Source organism: Dromiciops gliroides, chromosome 1 (genome assembly GCF_019393635.1).
Source record: "Dromiciops gliroides isolate mDroGli1 chromosome 1, mDroGli1.pri, whole genome shotgun sequence".
In the NCBI taxonomy this organism is placed as follows: Eukaryota; Metazoa; Chordata; class Mammalia; order Microbiotheria; family Microbiotheriidae; genus Dromiciops; species Dromiciops gliroides.
In genome coordinates, this window is record NC_057861.1 from 600,955,489 (window position 1) to 600,978,025 (window position 22,537).

Here is a 22,537-nt window from a genome sequence, read left to right on the forward strand (position 1 = left end):
TGCTAGGAGTTGTTATCATAGAACATGCACACCTGGACCACGCTTCAAATAAACGTTTGCAAATATCCTCAGGGGACCTGATTGAGCCTCAGGAAACAACAAACAAATTGAGGAAACTTCCTAGGTGTAAGGTGAGGAGTGTTGTGTGTGTGTGTGTGTGTGTGTGTGTGTGTGATCAATGCAGATTCCACTCTTCCCCCACCCTCCCCAGAAAAACCCCTGGGCTAATGGGAATTAGAAATGGAAGGGACCTTCAAGGTCAACTAATCCACTCCCCTCATTTTACAGATGAGGAAATAGAGATCCAGGAAAGGGAAATAACTTTCTCAACTATCATTTATGCCAAAGCTTTTTGTCTCCCAAGACCCCCTCATCACAACCATCTCTCCTCTATCTCACCTTTCATAATGTGTCCCCCCTTCTCATCACTTCCTGCCTGGATCATTGTAATTGTGTCCTGTTCAGTCTCCCAGCCTACCACTCCTTCTAGAAACACAATGTTTCATTCACAGTCATTTGGATTCCCCCCCCCCACTGCCCACTGAGGCATATAACGATAAAGAAAAGCAAAAACATCCACTTTAGTGACCCCACTTGACTGCCCTAGTAGCCCTCTGCCTCTGTGTAATGAGCCAGAAGGCATGATTTGTCTGGTCTGTGCTATGGGACCTTCTCCAGTTTCTCAGTCACTCCAAGTTGTACATCCTTTTGGGGATCCTGGCTTATAATGTTTTCTTGCATCATGAGTTCCTGTGGATCTTCCCATGTTTCTCTCAATTCTTTACATCCCCAATTACTGTGTGATAATATTCCATTACATTCATGTACTTGTTGGTCCAGCCCTTCTCCATCACTAAATCTATGATCCCAGGGTCTTTTCTGGGTGAGGGAAATGAGTAGTGGTAAGGAGTAGGTATGTGCCCAGTAATAGTAGGACCACTGGGCCAAAGGGTATAGAAAGATGAGATACTTCTATGGTCTAATTCAAAAATAATATCTTATTCCCTTGGCTGAAGTCAGAGTTCCACCAACAGTGAAATAACATGCCTTGTCTTCTCACAATCCTTTCAACATTAACTTCCCATTTTTTTTACCTTTGCAATTTTTTTGATATAAGATGGAATCCTGGGTGTTTAATCTTGGGTGTATTCCTATTAAAATTAGTGATTCAGAACATATTTTCCCATGGTTCTATTCTTTCCTTAGCTTATCCTTTTTTTTTCTTTCAGTTTTCAATGGATTTTATTTCAAGTGCATTTTCAAAATCATATATGGGGATTTATTACCCATTACTGAAATACATTTATTCTTCATAGCTTCAGAACCTGATGGACATTAACAGACCGTGCTCTCTGAATTCAGTCTTCAACTACTACTTTACAGGCTTCTGAAACCTAAATTGTAAATAATGACCCAATTCCAAATGCACAATTCCAATGCAAATATTGTACATTAGTAGACAGGTTCTCCCCAAAACTAACATAGCAAATTCAAACAGTGACTTATGCCTAATTTAAGAGCAGGAGTGAGGGAAGACGCAATGATTAAATGCCTAAAAAATGGATATTCATAGATTTCAAAATAAAATGAAACCAGTGTTTTTTTTCTCTCTCAAGAAAGGAAACAAAAACCTAAGCCCAATCTTTTTGTAGACTTTGGTAATATTTAACTCCCTGCAGAGGCTTCAATCCTTAAAAAAATAGTAATAAATTTTAAAATTCCAATGAATGTCATATGAAAACTCTATTTATAACTCCATTCATAAGAACTTAATGCTATTCCAAGGAGGGAAGAATTCTGAAGGTGTTGGATCGCTTCTGGAGGAGATAACCAGCTGCCATTGCTAACTTCCCTCACTTGCTATTCATAAATGGACAGTTAGACACTTTAGGTCTAATATAAACACTGGTACCGGTGGCTGCTTAAAAACAAACTGCCCCTCCCCCAACAAGAGACCAAAGCTGCTTTTTCTAGTCTCAAGGAACTTGCTATCGCTTCATTTCTCAAACTACTGCTGGACAACCATTTCCTTTTGGAAAACATCTTAGGAATTTTTCAACTTTTCGTTTCCAAAGTAGCAAAACACATTTGTCCCTGACCTTCACAATCCATACCATAAACAAGCACACCAGGTCAAGGGCTCTAAAGTGACCCAGCTGGTTCATGATGTGGTAAGGGACAGGAATGTATGGACATCTGATGACAAGTGAAATTTCCTCTTAGCTCCAAAGGTGCATGCTTTTAACATGTGAGCAACACGCCAAACTGTCAGGCTGGAGAGTTCTCATATTTAGAATGCTTCCACTTAATAGAGAGAGTCAATACATTATTCTTAAAACTTAAAATTTTGGTCACTAGGAAAAAAACACTAAACCCTGCCTTCTCCCCTCCCCTCTCTCAAAGTCCCCAAACAATAACCAAACAGCTTCAATCATCCCTCCTCTGCCCTCCCCACAAAAATAGGGAAGAGTGAGGCTGAAGCCTTTGAGAATCCTACATTTCAGACTTGGATAGTGTTATTTTCTCAAAGCTGCAGGTCTATATAGTTCCTTCTTCAATACTTCCCATTTATAAATTTACTTTCATACTCACAATCGCATGCACACACACACACATACACACACACTCGCTCTCAAGACATACACTTTTTTGAGTTTGTCGATAAATTATGAGGAGGATTGTGAAGTGGGTGTATACAGAATTGATCGCAGGTGCTTGTAAACATCAGAATCCCTTGGGTCCTTTCCTCCAAAAGCTTGAATTCAAGCAGTGCAATCAATGATTACTTTCCCAAGCGCTGCTCACAGGCTGCATACCGATGGAGGGCAGAGAAAAAGTCCTCATATCTGATGTTTAGGTGTGAAGGCAAAGAGATAATCTCAGTCAACCTACTGTGCCAGGGAAGATATCCTAATGTGCTGTCCACGGGACCAAACTTCAATATGAAATCTGGGTCAAGGAAACCATTCAAACTAAGTACATTGTCTAAAACATTCACATCCATGTCTGTGGATGTCTTTTGCTGCTGAGCTACTAACTGGCAAAAGTCTCGAGCAGCTCTCACAATATCTTCTTTTCCATCTTCTGGAGACAGCACCTTCACTGATGATTGGCAATTTAAAATTTGATCTTCTTTGTCATAACTATTCACAAACTCTGGTGAGTATTTGGGACAAAATCTAGGCCCAGGAGTTCTTGTTGCTGTTTTAAAATTTCATCCGTCAGTCTTGAATTATTTCTTTTGAAAATACCTTGGTGGTCATAGACGCTGATATACGAGATGCCCACCGCCATGCACCACAGCACGAGGCTTGCAATGTCCGAGAAGCTGGGCTCCTCCTCCTCTGTGACCACTAAGCCCATGTGCACCGGCAACTTCTCCAGCGACTTGCCGTCCGAGCGCCTGCGGAGCCGGGGGTGGGTGGCGGCAGAGGCCCCGCCAGTTGCTCCGCGGCCGTGGGGATGGTGGTGGTAGTAATGATGGTAGTGTGGTGGTGGTGGTTCCTACCTGCTGCCGGGGGCTTGCGGAGGGTAAAGCCAAGCGGCGTTAGGACCACGGAGGAGACGACGCGGCGCCATCGCCACCAGATCCAGTTCCAGGTGCCTAAGCGGACACGGAGCTAGGACGCGAGCATGCTGTGGAAGCAGAGCAGCGCGTGCAGCACGCGCCACACCAGCGCATGCAGCCAGGTCATGCTCGCGAAACTCGGGGCCAGTCAGCCACCGCTGCCCTGGGCCCTCCTCCTCTCCCGCTCTCGCCGCTCCCGCTGCGGCCGCCACACCTGCGGCGCGAGTGTTATTTTCACCCGCCGCAGGCGCGAGCCATCTCCGGCTGCCCCCCCTTCCTTCCCTCCTAGCCCAAGCCCCTAGCTCCTGCCAACACCTCACCTCGCCCCCGCCGCCATCTTCCCCCTCTCTAGCCTATCCTTTACAAGACCAACAGCCATATTAGTCTTCAGCCATATCCATGTCTGGAACAAGATGGAAATCGACTTCCTGCTTGTCCCTATAGCAGGGGTGGAGAACTTCTTCTCCATGGTTTGCATCAAACCCTTAGTTGAATTTCATTCCTGAAGAATACCAGCAATGGGTGTCCCGCTGTCCAAGGACCACCCACCACATCCATGCCATTTCTACAGCAATGATCACATCTATTTCAGAGCAAATACCAAGAGGAAATCTTCTCTCTTGTTACTCTATGTGTACTTTTAAAAGGTTTTAAAAGTTTTTAGCATGAATCTCCTCAAAGACCCCAAGATAGAGATAGAGTTCTTTTCTCTGCTTCCTTGAGATTGTCTTTGTCTTTGGTGTTTCTCTTCCCCTCTCTAGGTCTCTTTCTTCTTTTACAACTCATTTATTATTTTTTGTACTTACTTCAACAGTTCTATGGTTGTTCTCTGACTTTATTGGAAAAAGTTCTTAAAGAATATTTTCTATTTTTTTATCGCTCAAAGAAAATTATAGTGACCTGCATTTCTTCATGCTTTGTTTTCTTTAATTTGCTTCCTCTTCATCAGTTAGAATTCAATAATAAAACAAAACAATGTTGAACTAATATAATGATCAAATTTGGGCTGGGAGGAAGAGATGAAAAGATGGTAGAGGCAGAAGACCAAGGTTTTAGAATGTTGCATATGCTATCAGACACATTTTGTTTTCATGATATTCTGTGTGTGTGTGTGTATGCATGTGTGTGTTTTAATTTTTGTTACAAGAGAAGGTTCACTAGGGAGGAGTCAGGGGAGTAGTATGCTAGGAAATGCAAAACCAAAAGACATCAATACACTGTTAAATGATAAAATTAAATAAATATTGTAGATGACTATCAATGACTAAAATAATTTCACATGAATATATTATTAAATTTATGAATCGTTAATTAATATTGATTAAATAATATATTGATAAGCAATAAGCAAATTCATAGTTATTCCCCCCAAAGAAAGAAGGTTCTCAGCCTCAGGCATATGGGATTATGGTGCCTGTAAAATTATTTTACTTCCAAATCAAGGTATCCCTTATCAGAAAAAAGGCAGAGCTTCTGAAGGCCAAAGGCCTGTCTTCTCTTTTCAGATTTCCAGTAACAATGAATACAAAGAATTAATTGAGGCATGAAAAATTCCCCTTATGGCTACCACACATTAGATTTTAAAAAAAATTTATTTATTTTTTTGTGTTCGGCAATGAGGGTTAAGTGACTTGCCCAGGGTCACACAGCTAGTAAGCATCAAGTGTCTGAGGCCGATTTGAACTCAGGTCATCCTAAATACAAGGCCGATGCTTTAACTGCTACCCCACCTGGCTGCCCCACACACATTAGATTTTAAATGCCACACAACTCTGTTTCTGGCCTCTGAGACTTCTTTACATGGACATTTACTCATCCTACCCCCAAGCTACTTCCTGCAGGGAGTTTTCCATGAATGTTGTTTGCAATCTAGCCAGGGAAGTCCCAAGCCCCCTCAATGTTCTCATGTAATCAAACACAAATACTTTTGAGGGAAAGCATGAAGGCAACAACTTGCCAAAGGTCATACAAGGAGTAAGTGTGTGGGGCTGAATTAAATACAAGTTCTCTTGACTTCAGGGCCAGCCTTCTAACCACTGGGCCACCTTACTATCACAAAGCAATTGTAAACCACTGCTGTTGGTCTGGAGAGGCCATTTCTCTCATTGCCTTCCCACCTAAAATTTCCTCTGGGGACTTCAGAATACTCCTCATGTCTAGGTCACCACTGACATCAGGAATTGGGTCTCCAGTAGAGTAGAGCCTTTCTTCAACCCCACAGAAAACACAAAACAATATAAAGGATAAAGTGGTTGGTAAACATTAGCAAAAAAAAAAACCTCCCCTGTCTCAGACAGCTACTTCTAACCCAGGAGCCTAAGTAATCTCCCATCTTTAGAGTACAGTATTCAAGCTTTCTTCTCCCTCAAGAAAGACAAGTATAATTAGGAAGTCCTATTTTCTATGTCCTTTAACTCTACTACATGTACGTCTCTAGTTTAGGAGGCTCAGAAAATGCAGCAGCACTGCCTGAAGACTCATCTTCCTAACCTCACAACTCTGCTGAGGCCTTTTTTGCCTCAGTGTCCTCACAGGGAACCTGAACTAGAGGAGAAAATGGCAAACCACTCCAGGATCTTTGGCAAGAAAACCTGCCATGGGGTCACAAGAGTCAGAGATTACTCCAAATGGATGAACCACCACAACAAAGCAACACCCCCTTCTGTGTCCCCTTCATTGAGCACTGGTTCCTCTAGAATGCTTGTGTGACCAGGAGAAAAAAGTGTTCTGGGAGGTAGAATGGCTTAGAACAAAGGGGAAACTAAGAAGGATCAGTTGTCAGGAAAGAAGAGGGAGGGAAATGGAAAGGTAGGGGGAGGGAGCATGTCTATAGTAAATCAGACTGTTCCCCTTACCCTAGGGCATGTCTTCTTCCTCTGGAATTGGGGTGGATGGTCAGGCTCCTTGACACAGCACAGCAGCAAAAGGAGCAACAAGCAGCCCAGGATATAGAAGTGAGGGTCAATCCCAAATTCTCTCAGCACTGAATCCAGTAGGGATTCTATCCTACTCAATGTCATCTCAAGGTTCCTCAGGAGGAGGGAACAGAGTTCCATCTTCTCCAGAGGTCAGTCTCAACAGAAACAGCTCAGGCAGGCAGAGAGCCTGACCCTAGCCAGAATTCCCACTCTGCATCATAGAGCCCCAGAAGTTGGGTCATGGACACTGTCACAAAAGACCCTTCATGACTTAGTGAAGGTCAAGGTGTGGGAGCAGAGGGTGATCAGAAAGATGTGCACAACAGCCCCTATCCCCAAGGGACACTCTTAGGACCTCCCCATCATTTCCTCTACCTCCCAGATCTGTTTCCGGGTTCTGAGATTTCTTTACATGGACATTTACTCATCCTATCTCCAAGCTACCTCCTCCAGGGAGTTTTCCATGAATGTTCCCTTCCATTTCCAATCTACCTAGGGAAGTCCCAAGCCCCCTCAATTTGCTTGTGCAATCAAACGCAAATATTTTTTGAAGGAATGAGCATGAAGGCAGTACTTGCCAAGGGTCATACAAGGAGTAAGTGTCTGGGGGTTAGAGGGCCAGCCCTCTAACCACTGGGCCACCTTACTCTCACAAAGCAATTGTAAACCACAGCTGTTGGTCTGGAGAGGACATTTCTGTCTCATTGTCTTCCCACCTAAAATTTCTTCTGGGGACCTCAGAATACCCCTCATGTCTAGAACTCCACCGACATCAGGAATTGGGTCTTGTAACGATTGGAATAACGCCACCTGCTGGAGATTTACTGTAGAAGAGTTCCACCCATGAAGCGAAGGTCTTTGAGGGCAAGACCAGGAGTCTTTTCTTTGGCGTCAGGAAGTGACACGGGCTAGTGGGAGGAGGAAGGAAGAGACTGACGCTTAGTCTCACGCTCTTTCCTTTGGACTCTGGTGGAGAGCGGAGCTAGAAATGTGCTCTCCCTTTAATAGATAGGAATCTAGGCCTTTCTCTCTCTCTTTACCAAATTCTTGTTTTCCTTAATAAACGCTTAAAAGTCTAACTCTTGCTAAAGCTTATAATTTATTGGCGACCACTCATTAGATATTTTAGACAGACTAGCTAGAATTTTAGCCCTGAACAGTCTCCAATAGAGAAGAGCCTTTTTTGAACCCACAGAAAACAAAAATGAAAATAAAGGATGCAGTTGGTTGGTAAACATTAGCAAGAAAACTCCCATGTCTGAGATTGCCCCTCTTCTAAGCCAGGAATGTAAGGAATCTTCCATCTTTAGAGTATTCTCTTCAACGCTTCTTCTCCCTCAAGAAAGACAAGTATAATTAGGAAGTCCTATTTTCTATGTCCTTTAACTCTACTACATGTACGTCTCTAGTTTAGGGGGCTCAGAAAATGCAGCAGCACTGCCTGAAGATTCATCTTCCTAACCTCACAACTCTGCTGAGGCCTTGTTTGCCTCAGTGTCCTCACAGGGAACCTGAACTAGAGGAGAAAATGGCAAACCACTCCAGGATCTTTGGCAAGAAAACCTGCCATGGGGTCACAAGAGTCAGAGATTACTCCAAATGGATGAACCACCACAACAAAGCAACACCCCCTTCTGTGTCCCCTTCATTGAGCACTGGTTCCTCTAGAATGCTTGTGTGACCAGGAGAAAAAAGTGTTCTGGGAGGTAGAATGGCTTAGAACAAAGGGGAAACTAAGAAGGATCAGTTGTCAGGAAAGAAGAGGGAGGGAAATGGAAAGGTAGGGGGAGGGAGCATGTCTATAGTAAATCAGACTGTTCCCCTTACCCTAGGGCATGTCTTCTTCCTCTGGAATTGGGGTGGATGGTCAGGCTCCTTGACACAGCACAGCAGCAAAAGGAGCAACAAGCAGCCCAGGATATAGAAGTGAGGGTCAATCCCAAATTCTCTCAGCACTGAATCCAGTAGGGATTCTATCCTACTCAATGTCATCTCAAGGTTCCTCAGGAGGAGGGAACAGAGTTCCATCTTCTCCAGAGGTCAGTCTCAACAGAAACAGCTCAGGCAGGCAGAGAGCCTGACCCTAGCCAGAATTCCCACTCTGCATCATAGAGCCCCAGAAGTTGGGTCATGGACACTGTCACAAAAGACCCTTCATGACTTAGTGAAGGTCAAGGTGTGGGAGCAGAGGGTGATCAGAAAGATGTGCACAACAGCCCCTATCCCCAAGGGACACTCTTAGGACCTCCCCATCATTTCCTCTACCTCCCAGATCTGTTTCCGGGTTCTGAGATTTCTTTACATGGACATTTACTCATCCTATCTCCAAGCTACCTCCTCCAGGGAGTTTTCCATGAATGTTCCCTTCCATTTCCAATCTACCTAGGGAAGTCCCAAGCCCCCTCAATTTGCTTGTGCAATCAAACGCAAATATTTTTTGAAGGAATGAGCATGAAGGCAGTACTTGCCAAGGGTCATACAAGGAGTAAGTGTCTGGGGGTTAGAGGGCCAGCCCTCTAACCACTGGGCCACCTTACTCTCACAAAGCAATTGTAAACCACAGCTGTTGGTCTGGAGAGGACATTTCTATCTCATTGTCTTCCCACCTAAAATTTCCTCTGGGGACTTCAAAATACCCCTCATGTGTAGAATTCCACTGACATCAGGAATTGGGTCTCCGATAGAGAAGAGCCTTTTTTGAACCCACAGAAAACAAAAATGAAAATAAAGGATGCATTTAGTTGCTTAACATTAGCAAGAAAACTTCCATGTCTGAGATGGCCCCATTCTGAGCCAGGAACATAAGGAATCCTCCATCTTTAGAGTACTCTCTTCAAGGTTTCTTCCCTGCTTGAAGAGAAAATTCTAACCGGGCTGCTCTATTTAATCCCACCTTCCACTTCAATATCCATAGGATTCTAGTCTAGGTTGCTCAGTGGATGGAGCTCCGGCCCTGAAGGCTCATCTTCCTGAGCTCATATCTCAATTACTTCATTGCTAAAATGATCTAGTGGAGAAAATGGGGAAAAGAGCAGAAAAGTATAAATAAATTAAGATACGGCTTGAATACTTTTAGATAAACAATAAGGTGTATTTTATGCAATTAATAAATCTCTTATTTTATTCCAGGAATTCAGCAGAGATTTGTTACACCTTCTTCTTTGCTAAGAGCTCTAGTTTTAACCCAACAAGAAGCTCAAAAATCTTAAGGGCCATCACCCTTTAGAGGGTCCTCTGCCTACAGAGTTACTGGAGTAATTAGGCTGGGCAGGGGATCCCAGACACCACAGCCTATCTGCTAGTCAGGGATGTCCCAGCAAACGATGTGAATGCCTATGTATTCAAGAATCCTGAGAAAGGACTGAGAGGTGTATAACTCAGTACATCATTTACATGGGAAATGGAATACCAGGAAAAGTAATTTGCTATATGATAAATCAGATGATTTATTGAAGATCATCATTGGCAATTATACATGACTCTTTGTAATTCTTGGTTTGGGGCAAATATCAATTTCTTTTTTGGTACAACCTTCCATCTTACTACATACTTTTGGTATTCAGAGAATGTATGCTAGATGAATACAAAATCCATTGTATTAATGAGTTGTCTAAGGTTCCTGGGTAAATGTTGTCAAGAGCATCTTGAGCAGTATAGACATAAAGGAGGTATTCTTTAATTCATTGCAAACACTTATCAAGTAGAGACTGTGTACAAGCCATTGTCCTAGGTACTGAGAGAGATAGAAATTTAGATCAAACACAATCTCTACCTTCATAGAGCTTACAGCCTAATGAAGGATGAATCACAATCACAAGCAACTGCAAAATGTGATATTCCGTGAGACATTAGATTTGCCAAACAAAATGCTAGGTGAATTCCAAGTGGGGGAGTAGAAATTACAGATCAGGGAAGGATTCACAGAGAAGATGGTATTTGCCCTGATTACTAAATGACAGGTAGGAATCCAACAGGTGAAGGAGGGAGAGAGACATTCCTGATAGAGGAAACAGCTAAAGAAAAGGCACATAGGTAAGAAGGTATGTAAAGAGACTAGGATAGACGTTGCTCTTAAAAAATATTAGTCATATTATTTACCTCATGAAATGTTACACAGAGGGTTGGTGCCATTGGCTCTCATGGGCCTGATGATCTCTTGGAGGATGATTTCCACATCCAAATGAATCAATCCCAGGCCTCTCAAACTTAAACAGAGCTCTTGATTACCCCCCCCCCCCCAAATCCCTTCTCCAGACTCTCCTATTCCTACAGATGACACCACAGCTCCTTTAGACCCATCCCCACCCCCCCACCCCCGACCTAGGTTTGTGGCTGCTGTCATCCTCACCTTCTACCACATGCCCATTCAGTTACCACCATATCTCAGCAATGCCATCAGACTCTGTCAGTCCTAACTCCCCAACAGTTCTTGCTTAGTTCAGGCCCTCATCATATCTTGACTGGACTACTGCTCCATTCTCTTATTTTTTCTCTCTACCTCAGGTCTCTCCCCACTCCACAGAGATAGTTGCCAAAGTAATATGTTCAAAAGCACATGTCTTCCGGACGCCGAGCGAGAGGCTGACAAGAGAGTCGGAGGCGCCATCCGCTGCCAACCGTCGCGCAGACCCTGCCGGAGCCGCCGCCGCTATGGACGATCGAGAGGATCTGGTGTACCAGGCGAAACTGGCCGAGCAGGCCGAGCGATACGACGAAATGGTGGAGTCAATGAAGAAAGTAGCAGGAATGGATGTGGAGTTGACAGTTGAAGAAAGAAACCTACTGTCAGTTGCATATAAAAATGTGATTGGAGCCAGAAGAGCATCCTGGCGGATAATCAGCAGCATTGAACAGAAAGAAGAAAACAAGGGAGGAGAAGACAAGCTAAAAATGATTCGGGAATATCGGCAAATGGTTGAGACTGAACTAAAATTAATCTGTTGTGACATTCTGGACGTACTGGACAAACACCTCATTCCAGCAGCAAACACTGGCGAGTCCAAGGTTTTCTATTATAAAATGAAAGGGGACTACCACAGGTATCTGGCTGAATTTGCCACAGGAAATGACAGGAAGGAGGCTGCAGAGAATAGCTTGGTGGCTTATAAAGCTGCTAGCGATATCGCAATGACAGAACTTCCTCCAACGCACCCCATCCGTTTAGGGCTTGCTCTCAACTTTTCCGTATTCTACTATGAAATTCTTAATTCCCCTGACCGTGCCTGCAGGTTGGCAAAAGCAGCTTTTGATGATGCAATTGCAGAACTGGATACGCTGAGTGAAGAAAGCTATAAGGACTCGACACTTATCATGCAGTTGTTACGTGATAACCTGACACTATGGACTTCAGATATGCAGGGTGATGGTGAAGAACAGAATAAAGAAGCGCTGCAGGATGTGGAAGATGAAAACCAGTGAGAAAGACATCAAAGCCAACAAGAGAATCCATCTCTGACCACCCCATTCCTCCCCATCCCTCCCCCTGAAAATTTCCCATTGTCACTGAGAACCACCAAATCTGACTTTTACATTTGGTCTCAGAATTTAGGTTCCTGCCCTGTTGGTTTTTTTTAAAAAACACTTTTCAAAGTTCTTAAAGGCAAGAGTGAATTTCTGTGGATTTTACTGGTCCCAGCTTTTAGGTTCTTTAAGACACTAACAGGACTGCATAGAGGCTTTTTCAGCATTACTGTATTGTCTCCGTGCTAGATGTGGCAAGATAACCATTAGACATGGATATTACATTGGAATGCCATTAGACTTCTAGGTGAAGCGAGAGTCTAGGAGAGAGGTTTATCGCACTGTAGGGCGCATGTGGTGGCATTTTTCCTTTTTATAATTGTTTAAACCGAATTTTATACCAATGTTTAAAATTAATTGGGTGTTTAGCTTGAAGTTACAGGTTGCGTTGGAACGTTTATTGTAGTGGTTTTGCTGTAAAAAGTGTTTCCAAACTGTGCTGAAATGGTGCTGGTAACAGCCCAACAATCCGTGGCTGCTCATTCTTGCCGACTTTGACCTTCCCTCACAGCAGGTTAGCATTGAAGGTGGTATTGAAAAGCCTGCATGCGTGTTCAATTCTTTGGGTTTTCTCCTTCCCTTTTCCCCTTCTTCCCCTTTACTCCCTGCCCTCCTTCGCTCGCTCAACCTCTTTCGTTCAGTATGTGTAACTTGAAGCTAATTTGTACTACTGGATATCTGACTGGAGCCACAGATACAGAATCTGTATTGTTCTTACTGAAACACAGCATGGAATTAACATTAAACTTAAATAAAACAAACCTAAATTAAAAAAAAAACAAAAAAACAAAAAAGCACATGTCTTCAGGAGTCACTCCCTTAGTCTCAAAATTATAGTGGCTCCCTATTACTTCTAGGTGAAAATATATGCCTTTGATTGGTATTGAAAGCCCTTCACAAGCTGGCTCTCTAGTGAGTGTTTTTAATAGGAATGGGTGCTGTATTGTGGCAAAGGCCTTTTCTGCACCTACTGAGATAATCATATGATTTCTATTGCTTTTGCCACTGATGTGGTTAATTATGCTGATAGTTTTCCCAATTATTTTTTGAAAGGATTTTATTTTCCAAAATATATGTAAAAACAAAATTTTAACATCAATTAAAAAAAAACACCTTTGTTTTCCAATTTCTCTTCCCCGCTCCATTCCCACCCCCTACCCACAAGAACTCAAGGAATTCAAAATAAGTTATACATGAGTAGTCAGGAAAAATTCCCATATTAGCTAGTTGTGAGAGAAAACAGTAAAAAACCCCAAAACTTCAGATTAAGGAATTGTCAAAGAAAAGAAAAAAAATATTTTAAAAATGTGTTTTCATCTGTTTTCAGATACTATCAGTTCTTTCTCTGCAGATGGGCTGCAATCTTCATAAGTCCTTCAGGGTTATATTGGATCATTGCCTTGCTGAAAATAACCATATGCTTCCCAGCAGATCATCCCTCACTATTGCTGTTATTTTGTAGTACATTCACTCTGCTTCAGTTCATGTAGGTCTTTCCAGGCTTTTCTGTTAGTATCCTGTTCATTATAACCTGTATATAGTACCTTAAGCTTGACAGAGAATTTTCTTCCTAAAAACCCAGCATAAGTACCATACGTTTTACCAATATAATCAATCATCATAACTATTTCCCTCCATCCCACTCCCTTCCCATGACATTTATTCTATCTTCTTTTTACCTATTCCTCCTCAAAAGCGTTTTACTTCTGACTATCCTCTCCTTCACTCTGCACTCCCTTTTTTCACCCTTCCTTCCTTATCCTCTTCCCCTCCTACTTTCCTGCAGTGTTAAATAGATTACTCCTACCAATTATGTATGAAATCTATTCTACCCATGAGCCTACTCCAGTAAGATCAGGGTCCCTGAGCTAATTCTGTGTTCTAAATTTTTCTTCCTCCTTCTCTCCTCAACCCTCCCTATGAGATCAAGCAATTCAATATGTCATACTGGTGCAGTAATGCAGAACATCTTCATCTTCCTTGAAAGTGTTTTGCTTTTTACTGCTCTCTCCACCAATCTTCCCTTTTCTCCTTCCCTTCTCCCCCCCCCTTTTCTCCCTCCCCTCCCTCAGGGAAAAAATATATTACTATACCTACTTGAGTATGTATGTTAGTCCTTCTTTGAGCCAATTCTGATGATATTAAGGTTCACTCACTCCGAAATTCCTCCCCCCTCTTCTATTCTCCTCCATAAGCTCTTTTCTTGTTTCCTTCATGTGAACTACCTCTCCTCAGATCATCTCTCCCCTTCTCCCTCTCCCAGTTTATCCCTCCTGCAACCCCATTTTAATGATGTCATCATGGATTAGTTAGGTGGCACAGTGGACAAAACACCAACCCTGGACCCAGGAGGTCCCAAGCCCAAATCCAGGCCCAGACATAAGACACCCCACCCTGTCTGCCCCACAAAGAACAAAACATAAATCATCCCTTCATATTCAGTTCAGACCTGTGTCTTCTGTGAGTTTCTTACTAAGATAGTTCTCATGATTTCGAAGTATTATCTTCCCATGTAGGAATGTAAAGGGTTTGATCTTTTAATATCCCTCATGAAGTCTTTTTCCTGTTTATCTTTTTATCCTTCTCCAGGGTCTTGTATTTGAAAGTCAAATTTTCTATTCAGTTCAGGTCGTTTCATCACAAATTCTTGAAAGACCTCTTTCTCATTGAAATCCCACTTTAACCTCTGAAAGATTATACTCAGTTTTGCTGGGTATGTGATTTTTGGTTGTAGTCCCAGTTCCTTTGCCCTCTGGAATATCATATTCCATGCCCTTCAGTCCTTTAATGTAGAAGCTGCTAGATCTTGCTTTATCCTCATTGGAGCTCCACAGTATTTGAATTCCTTTTTTTCTAGCTGCTTGCAGTATTTTCTCTTTCACCTGGGAGTTCTGGAATTTGGCTATAATATTCCTGGAGGTTTTCCTTTTGGGATCTCTTTCAGGAGGTGATTAGTGAATTCTTTCAATTTCTCTTTTAGCTTCTGCTTCTAGAATATCAAGGCAATTTTTCCTCACAGTCTCTTGGAGGATGCTGTCTAAGCTTTTGTTTTGGTCATGCTTTTCAGGTAGTCCAATGATTTTCAAATTATCTCCCCTAGATTTATTTTCCAGGTCAGCTGTTTTTCCAAGGAGATATTTCACATTGCCCTCTATTTTTTCATTCGATTGGATTTGCTTTACTTTGTCTTGGTTTGTCATAAGGTCACTAGCTTCCATTTGTTCAATCCTAATTCTTAGGCAGTTATTTTCATCAGACAGTTTTTTAATCTCCTTTTCCATTTGGCTTTTCAACCTGTTGACCTTTTTCTCAAGACTCTCCTGCATCGCTCTCATTTCCCTTTCCATTCTTTCCTCCTTTTCTCTACATCTTCTTTCTATTTCTCCTACTTTCTCTTCAACGTCCCTTTTGAGAGCTTCCATAGCCTGAACCAGTTCATTTTTTTCTTGGAAGCTTTGGATTTTGGAGCTTTGACCCTGTTGTTATCTTCTTCTTCTGAGGTTGTATTGTGGTCTACCTTACCCCCAAAGAAGTTTTTGATGGTTTTTTGCTTTTTCTGCCTAGTCATCCTTGCTTATTATTTCTTGGCTTTTAACTCCTTCTTAAAGTGTGGCGCTTCTTCCAGGACACACTTTTCAAGCTACAGCATGGCCCGGGGGATGGTTGGGCTTCTTCTCAGCCTGCCTGGCCTTGTGTTCATTTGATTTAAAATTCTCCACTGGGGGTTGGGGGGGGGTGGGAGTGGGGCTGCTTGTTGGGTCCACTCCTGTTCCCAGCTTCAGAGGGTCCCAGGATTTTTGGTTTGAGGCGGGACAGTTTTAATCTCACCTGGCCTGTTCTCAGGTCTGGAGATAACCTCAGGCCTACTTACTAAGCAACCAAATAGCAAAGCTTTCTGTGGTGTGGTTTTTAGGTTCCGATGAGCCTGCCTGCTCCCCTCCCCTACCTGGGCCTTCTGCTGCTCAGGATTTCTTCCTGGTTCCCCACTGGGGTGGGACAGTTGAATCCTTCCCCCCAGTCCACTGGTACTTACCCCCCCCCACTCCCACCCCCGGGTCAGCCATTCAGCCCAATTGTGCTCGGTTCTAGAAGATACCAGTGCTGCAGCTGATTCAGAGGCACTGGGGTAAATTCTTCCTGTTGGTGTCTGGTGTTTCGGCCCAATTGTGTGGTTAGGCTTTATTTGTGGCACAGCACGGCCCCCTCTAATCTATCAATAGCTGGAGAAACTCTCAACCCAAATTTTTGTGTGTTTTTCTGCCCCAAGGGTTCTTTTATGGCTATTTTTGGGGTGATTATATCAGGAGCCCTCTGTTTAATGTCTTTCCTCTGCCATCATGGCTCCACCCCCAGTTTTTCCAATTATTGAACCAGCCCTACATTCCTGGTATAAACCCCACCTGGTCATATTGTTTGATCCTTGTGGTGTATTGCTGTAATTTTTATTATAATATTTTATTTAAAATTTTTGCATCAATATTCATGTGCCAGATTGGTCTAATATCCTGTTTCTCTGTTATGGCTTTGATAGAGTTATAAAAAAATAACAAAATTCACCTGGAATAACAAAAGGTCAACAATATCAAGGGAACAAATGGATAAAAGTGGCCATAAAGGGGAGGCTAGCCATACCAAATCTGAAACTATACCTATAAAATGGAACTCATCAAAACTATTTTGTACTGGCTAAGAAATAGAATGGTGGATCAATGGAATAGGTTATGCACATAAGACACAGTAGTCCATGACTTCAGCAATCTACTGTTTGATCAACTCAGAGACTCCAATTTTGGGATAAAAGTTCAGTATTTGACAAAAACTGCTGGGGAACCAGCCAAAAGAAGGCCAAAATAGATACGTGATTTAGACATAAAGGTGATACCATAGGTAAATTAGGAGAGGAAGGAATCGTGTACCTCTCAGATCTAAGGAGAGGAGAGCAATTTATGACCAAACAAGAGATAGAGAATGTTATGAAATGAAAATATATCATTCTGATTACAGTAAATTGAAAAGATTTTGTATGAACAGAAGCAATACAGCCAAAAATTGAAGGGAAGCAGAAACCTGGGAACACTTTTGACAGCCAGTGTTTCTGATAAAGGCCCTATTTCTAACATATATAAGCAAGCAAATCAAATTTATAAGAATGCAAGTCATTCCTCACTTGAGAAATGGTCAAAGGATATGAGCAGGCAGTTTTCAGATGAAGAAATCAAAGCTATCTATTGCCATATGAAAAAATGCTCTAAATCGTTATTGAATAGAAAAATGCAAATTCAAACAACTCTGAGTAAGCACCTCACACCAGGTAAGGGGAGGGAGTCCAGGAAGGGAAGGCAGTTGGTGGGATATGAGCTTGGGACTCAACCTGGCTGCGGGGCAGGGCAGGGCAATGGGGCTCCCTCTGAGCAAGATCAAGTCCAGAGGCTGCCTACAACCATCTTCAGCCCTGCAGCCCTGCCCTGGGCCTTGCCCCACAACCACACACTGCCCCCCCACCCCACCCTTCCAGAGCCTTGGCTGCCACTCCCCCAACACAGCTGGTGAGGACTCCTGAGGCATGGGTCTGGGTCTGGTGGCAGAGGTCCCCTGGCTGCTCTAGAGTCCACCCTTGCTTGCCTTGTGGAGGTGTACAGCCTTGAGCATTGCTGGTCTCATAGACTGACCACCTGCCATGCATGATACACAGTAGGCATCTAATCAATACTTGTTGACTTGGGAGAGGACTTGTCTTTGCCTTTTTTTTTTCTTTTTGGCAGTGCAATGAGGGATAAGTGACTTCCCAAGGTCACACATCTAGCAAGTGTCAAGTGTCTGAGGCCAGATTAGAACTCAGGTCCTCCTGAATCCAATCTAAAACAACAGCTGAGGCTGCTCTGGCAACACTCCTTACCCAGAGTTGCTGAGGGTTTCCTTCCCCTACCTTAGTGTAAGTCCCCAGGTGGTGGGTACCTACAGTAGGGGAAGAAACTCCATGTAAGGCATTTTTTGCTTGAAACAAGTAGGTGGATTCAAGCATCTTTTTCTGTAGACCCCACTTCAGCCAAATGTTCCTATGGCAAATGTGTGATTCTAGCATTTTCTTCATCTCTGTATTAAGAAATGGAAGGTCCTTGCAGGGCTCTGCTTGGTAAACCATTTCATCAGTGGGTGAAGGTGCCTGGAGGTGGGATTGTGGTTGTGGCTGGATTTGGGCTTGGCTTTAGGGTTGGAGCTACATCTGAGTTTGGGGTCCTGGCTGCATGTCAGTTTGGGGTGAGACTATATCTGGAGGTGGAGTTTGGGTTGTGGCTGCATTTAGGATTGGTTTGGGGGCTGACTTTGGGGCTGGAGCTGAATTTGGGTTTTGGGTTGGGGCCTTTCCAGTCCTAGGCCATTCCATCTCCAAGCTTCTGTGGTCCTTTGGAGCTGTTCTTGTCCTGTCCCTGGAGTCTGGGGAACCCTGAATGTTCCACACTTGATGTTCCACACTGTATAAATGTATATTCTTCTGAACAGCTAGGAGCCTGAAGAAGTGGTTGACAACTCTGGCCTGGTCTGTGGATACAACCTCAGGAAATGGGGTGGGGGTTTTCTTGAATTTTCTCCTTTTGATGAGCCCTGGAATTTTTATAGTCTGTTTTTGCACTTTTTTGTAATGACAATATTATAAAAGAATAAAGTATTTTTAAAATAGGGTATCTGTGAACCACTGCATTACAAGGAAGTGAGGAGAGGGGGGAAAAGAGGGAGAGGGAAGGACTATAATGGCCTCTCAACTAGCACCCCTCTCTTGGGTTTCCTCCTATCACGGGGAGAAATATCTGATGGGGGGAAATAGGTGCTGTGGGGGTTTCCTAGGTATTGCTTTTTTTCTTTTTTCTGTTTTTTGCTGGGTGTGAGGGAAAAATTCAACCTCTTCTCAATAATTCTCAGGAACTCAGCAGCGAGGTGACAAAAGCTTTATTTTCTTCTCATGAGGAGGCACCCTAGTGTGCAGCTAGTGGGTGCGCAGAAAGGGGGCTTGCAGGCCCTGTTTTATACCCTAGTCCCTAACGCGAATGGACCTTCCCCTTTTTCATCACTGGTCGGGGTTACAATCTACATGAAAAAACTAGCTAATCAGAACGCTGTATTCCCACCCCTCTTCTTTGTATGGGCATAACTCAGGAGTGGACCTTATACTTCCTTATATGGACAGAACTCTGGTGAGGACCTAATTGAGACCAGGGCTCCTTGAACCATGTGACCTTGCTAACCTGAGGGGGAGGAGGGGATCTGAGACCTTTGTCCTACAAACAGGTCAGGGGAGTATGACTGACTGTTATATCCACATTGAGAGGAGACAACTATCCATTTCTCACACTGGGCAATGAGGGTTAAGTGACTTGCCCAGGGTCACACAGCTAGTAAGTGTTAAGTGTCTGAGGCCAGATTGGAACTATTGAATATTAAAATATAGCTTTTGTATCTGCCTGTCTCCTACAAACATATCAGAGCAATAATGTTTCATTTCTCCTACAAATTAATAAACAGATCAGAGAAATCATAATATCTTATACTATCTCCTACAATTTGTTCCCATACTTGTCCTCCTACCAAATATTATAACAGATCAGAGAACATGGTTAAGGACCAGACCATAGTATTTAATATCTCCTATGAAAGAAAACCAGATCAGAGACAGACAGAAACAAACACCATAGTATCAATTTAATATTTTGTTGTCCCAAGAAGAAATAACACCTGCTCATGTGTGGAGTCTTCCCTAAGAGAGAAGCTCAAAACTCCTCTCCTTTCTAAGGGTTTTGAAGTTTCTTGGCTCACAGGTTACAGAGTACCTTCATTGGCATGATACAAATCAACCCATTACAAATGTAAATTAGTTAAACCGTACAAATCAGTTTTATAGCTCAACTTAAAGCAAATGCTAATGGATAGGTAGAAGCAGGAACAGGTATCAGAGACTGAGTACTCTCTCTGGGAAGAGAAGATAGTGAATGGGAATTTCAAAGGGGCATTTGAGTTTGTTAGGGATTGTGTGGTTGCTTTGAAGTCTGAGCAAAGGGCATCTTGCTCCTATTAATGCAGGGTCTCATAAAATCCATTTGGATGGTAAGGTACCTCCATCAAATCCAGGTGATCCATATACTCATATTAACAGAACTCAGGTTCTCCTGCATTCAGGGCCAGTGCTTTATCCACTGAGCCACCTAGCTGACCCCTACTATTCTCTTGTTTAGTTTTGTTTTTTGTCTTAGGTATTGCTCTTTCAAGAATTACAACTCTGGCCCACAATCTAATCTGCATGAAATGATCTTTTATTTGAGTGTGTATAGAAAGTGAGCAAGCCTTTGCCTCAAGGGGAGCAGGTAGCCTAGAGACATGATTCTCTGAAGATAGCTTTCTCCTCAACCTGAAGGGAGGCCAAAGGCTTTGTAAAGGACAGATATGATGTGAGGAGGGGGGATGGATAGGAAGACCACCTGACTATGGAAAGTTCCCTTTCAGGGTGGGGAAAGCTTGAATGTGGGGTGGGATGGAAAGGCTTGAATGAAGTCCTGACTTCTGCATTTATCTCTGTCCCCTGCTAGCAATCAGGCAGCAGCCGTACCTAATGGGCTTATCTCCCTTCTTTACTGTGTCCTTCCTGTAGTTTAGCTTCTCAAGGAGAAAACCTCTCAGTTAGGCCAGACCTATATCATTTCCCCCCTTTCTCTAAGATTTAACTGAAAAGGTACAAAGATTCTGCTTCTGTAACTGCTACAAGATGAGCAGCATGGAAGAAATCATGGGGGTAGGGTGTAGGGGGAAGGCCCTGCTCTGGAGGGTGAGAGGAGAATTATAGGCATGGGCTGTAGCTGCCATGAGGTTGAAGCCTTGAGCCTGGAGGAGAAAGACTTGAACAAGATGTTAAAGAGGCAAGGGCTAGAATCCAAAGGACTATAGTGAGAAAGGTGATCCACCAAGAGAAAAGCCAGGAACCAAAGGATCCAGAGTTAGGAGTGAAGAGCTGTTCATGAGTGTCCATCATAAAAAGAAAACCCACTGTGCATTGCCCATAGTATTTGCAGGGGCCTTTGGGTTCCTCTTCAGTGGATTTACTTCCATGATTTTAACTTACTTTATTTTGGAAGTCCAAATCTAAATACCCCTGGATAGTAATTGCATAAAAAGAGGACCAGAAATGAATTTACATAAAAGTTACCAAGTGAACTTCAATTGTAGTAAAGGACTTAAGGTGACTCTTAAGGAATTAATTTCAAAAGAATGCATGTCAAATAAGTTGTACTTAAGGTGTTTCAGATTCAGTTTTAAAATTCCTAACAGCCTACAGAAGACAAAGCCAGATGCTTATGTACTTTAGCAGTTTAGAATATAAAAAGGAGTAGAATTTTTAGGTTAAGTAGTTTAAACTTTATACCTGCATCTCACTCTAGTAACCCATTTGTAGTCCTAAACTAAGGGATCAAGAGTCCCTATGGTGTTCATACTGATCAAATGATATGATTATAGGAATTTGTCATAAAAAGAGGAGAAACAAAGTTCTAGGAGAATAATGCTTCCCCAAGCTTCATGTTCACTCCAGGCAGAAGTTGTATAGATAGCCATTTGCATGGGGTCATGTTTAAAATCAGCCAGGTGGAATAGTTTTCATTGCATATGTCATATTGAGGATATTAAGTCAAGAGAATCCTACCTCAGTCCTTGCTAAAAACTTCCAGCCTTTCCCATGAAAATCCATCACCTGCAAAAACCCCTTAGGGTTGCAGACACCTTGTCTCATTGACTCTGTCATATTCCTCCATCATCATACGTAGAGTCAGACTAAGAATAATATAACAGTCCCATAATATCAGATGCTTTTCATCCTTAAGGTAGTATTACACAAATGAATTTTGCTTTAAGACACTTACTAACAAAAGCATTGGGATAAGTGTACTGCTCTTCAGTACTTTTAGAAACAGTGAGAACAGGTGGCAAGGAATTGGAAACTGAGGGGATGCCCATCAGTTGGGGAATGGTTGAACAAGTTGTGGTATATGAATGTAATGGAATACTATTGTGCTGTAAGCAATGATGAGCAGGTGGATTTCAGAGAAACCTGGAAGGATTTCCAGAAACTGATGCTGAGTCAAGTGAGCAGAACCAGGAGAACATTGTACATGGTATCAATAATATTATGTCTTTAATGTAATCAAAATCATCCATTTTGCATTTTATAATATTCTCTATCTCTTGTTTGGTCATAAACTGTTTTCCTTTCCAAAGATCTGAAAGGTAGACTATTCCTTTCTCTCCTAATTTACCTATGGTATCACCTCTTATGTCCAAATCATGTATCCATTTTGACCTTATTTTAGTATAAGGTGTAAGATGTTGGTCTATGCCTAATTTCTGCCATACTATCTTCCAGTTTTCCCAGCAGTTTTTGTCAAATACTGAGTTCCTATCCCAGAAGCTGGAGTCTTTGGGTTTATCAAACACTACATTACTAGTGTCATTTACTACTGTGTTTCCTGTGCCTAGCCTAGTCCATTGATCCTCC

General features: G+C 42.7%; 1 protein-coding gene and 1 pseudogene across 1 annotated transcript; one reads left to right on the top strand and one right to left on the bottom strand.

Moving 5' to 3' along the window:
• Nucleotides 1–2,715: 2,715 nt before the first annotated feature.
• Nucleotides 2,716–3,695, bottom strand: LOC122736398 (annotated as a pseudogene).
• A 7,364-nt stretch (nt 3,696–11,059) lies between these two features.
• On the top strand, nt 11,060–12,785 carry LOC122735463 (14-3-3 protein epsilon). Its single transcript, XM_043977023.1, has one exon. It carries the CDS (start codon nt 11,137–11,139, stop codon nt 11,902–11,904), a length of 768 nt encoding a protein of 255 aa, XP_043832958.1. The 5' UTR covers nt 11,060–11,136; the 3' UTR covers nt 11,905–12,785.
• Nucleotides 12,786–22,537: the final 9,752 nt, after the last annotated feature.

What these genes read in the sequence shown, in the direction of transcription:
- LOC122735463 (XM_043977023.1), top strand. Translation starts at nt 11,137, where the DNA reads ATGGACGATCGAGAGGATCTGGTGTACCAGGCGAAACTGGCCGAGCAG.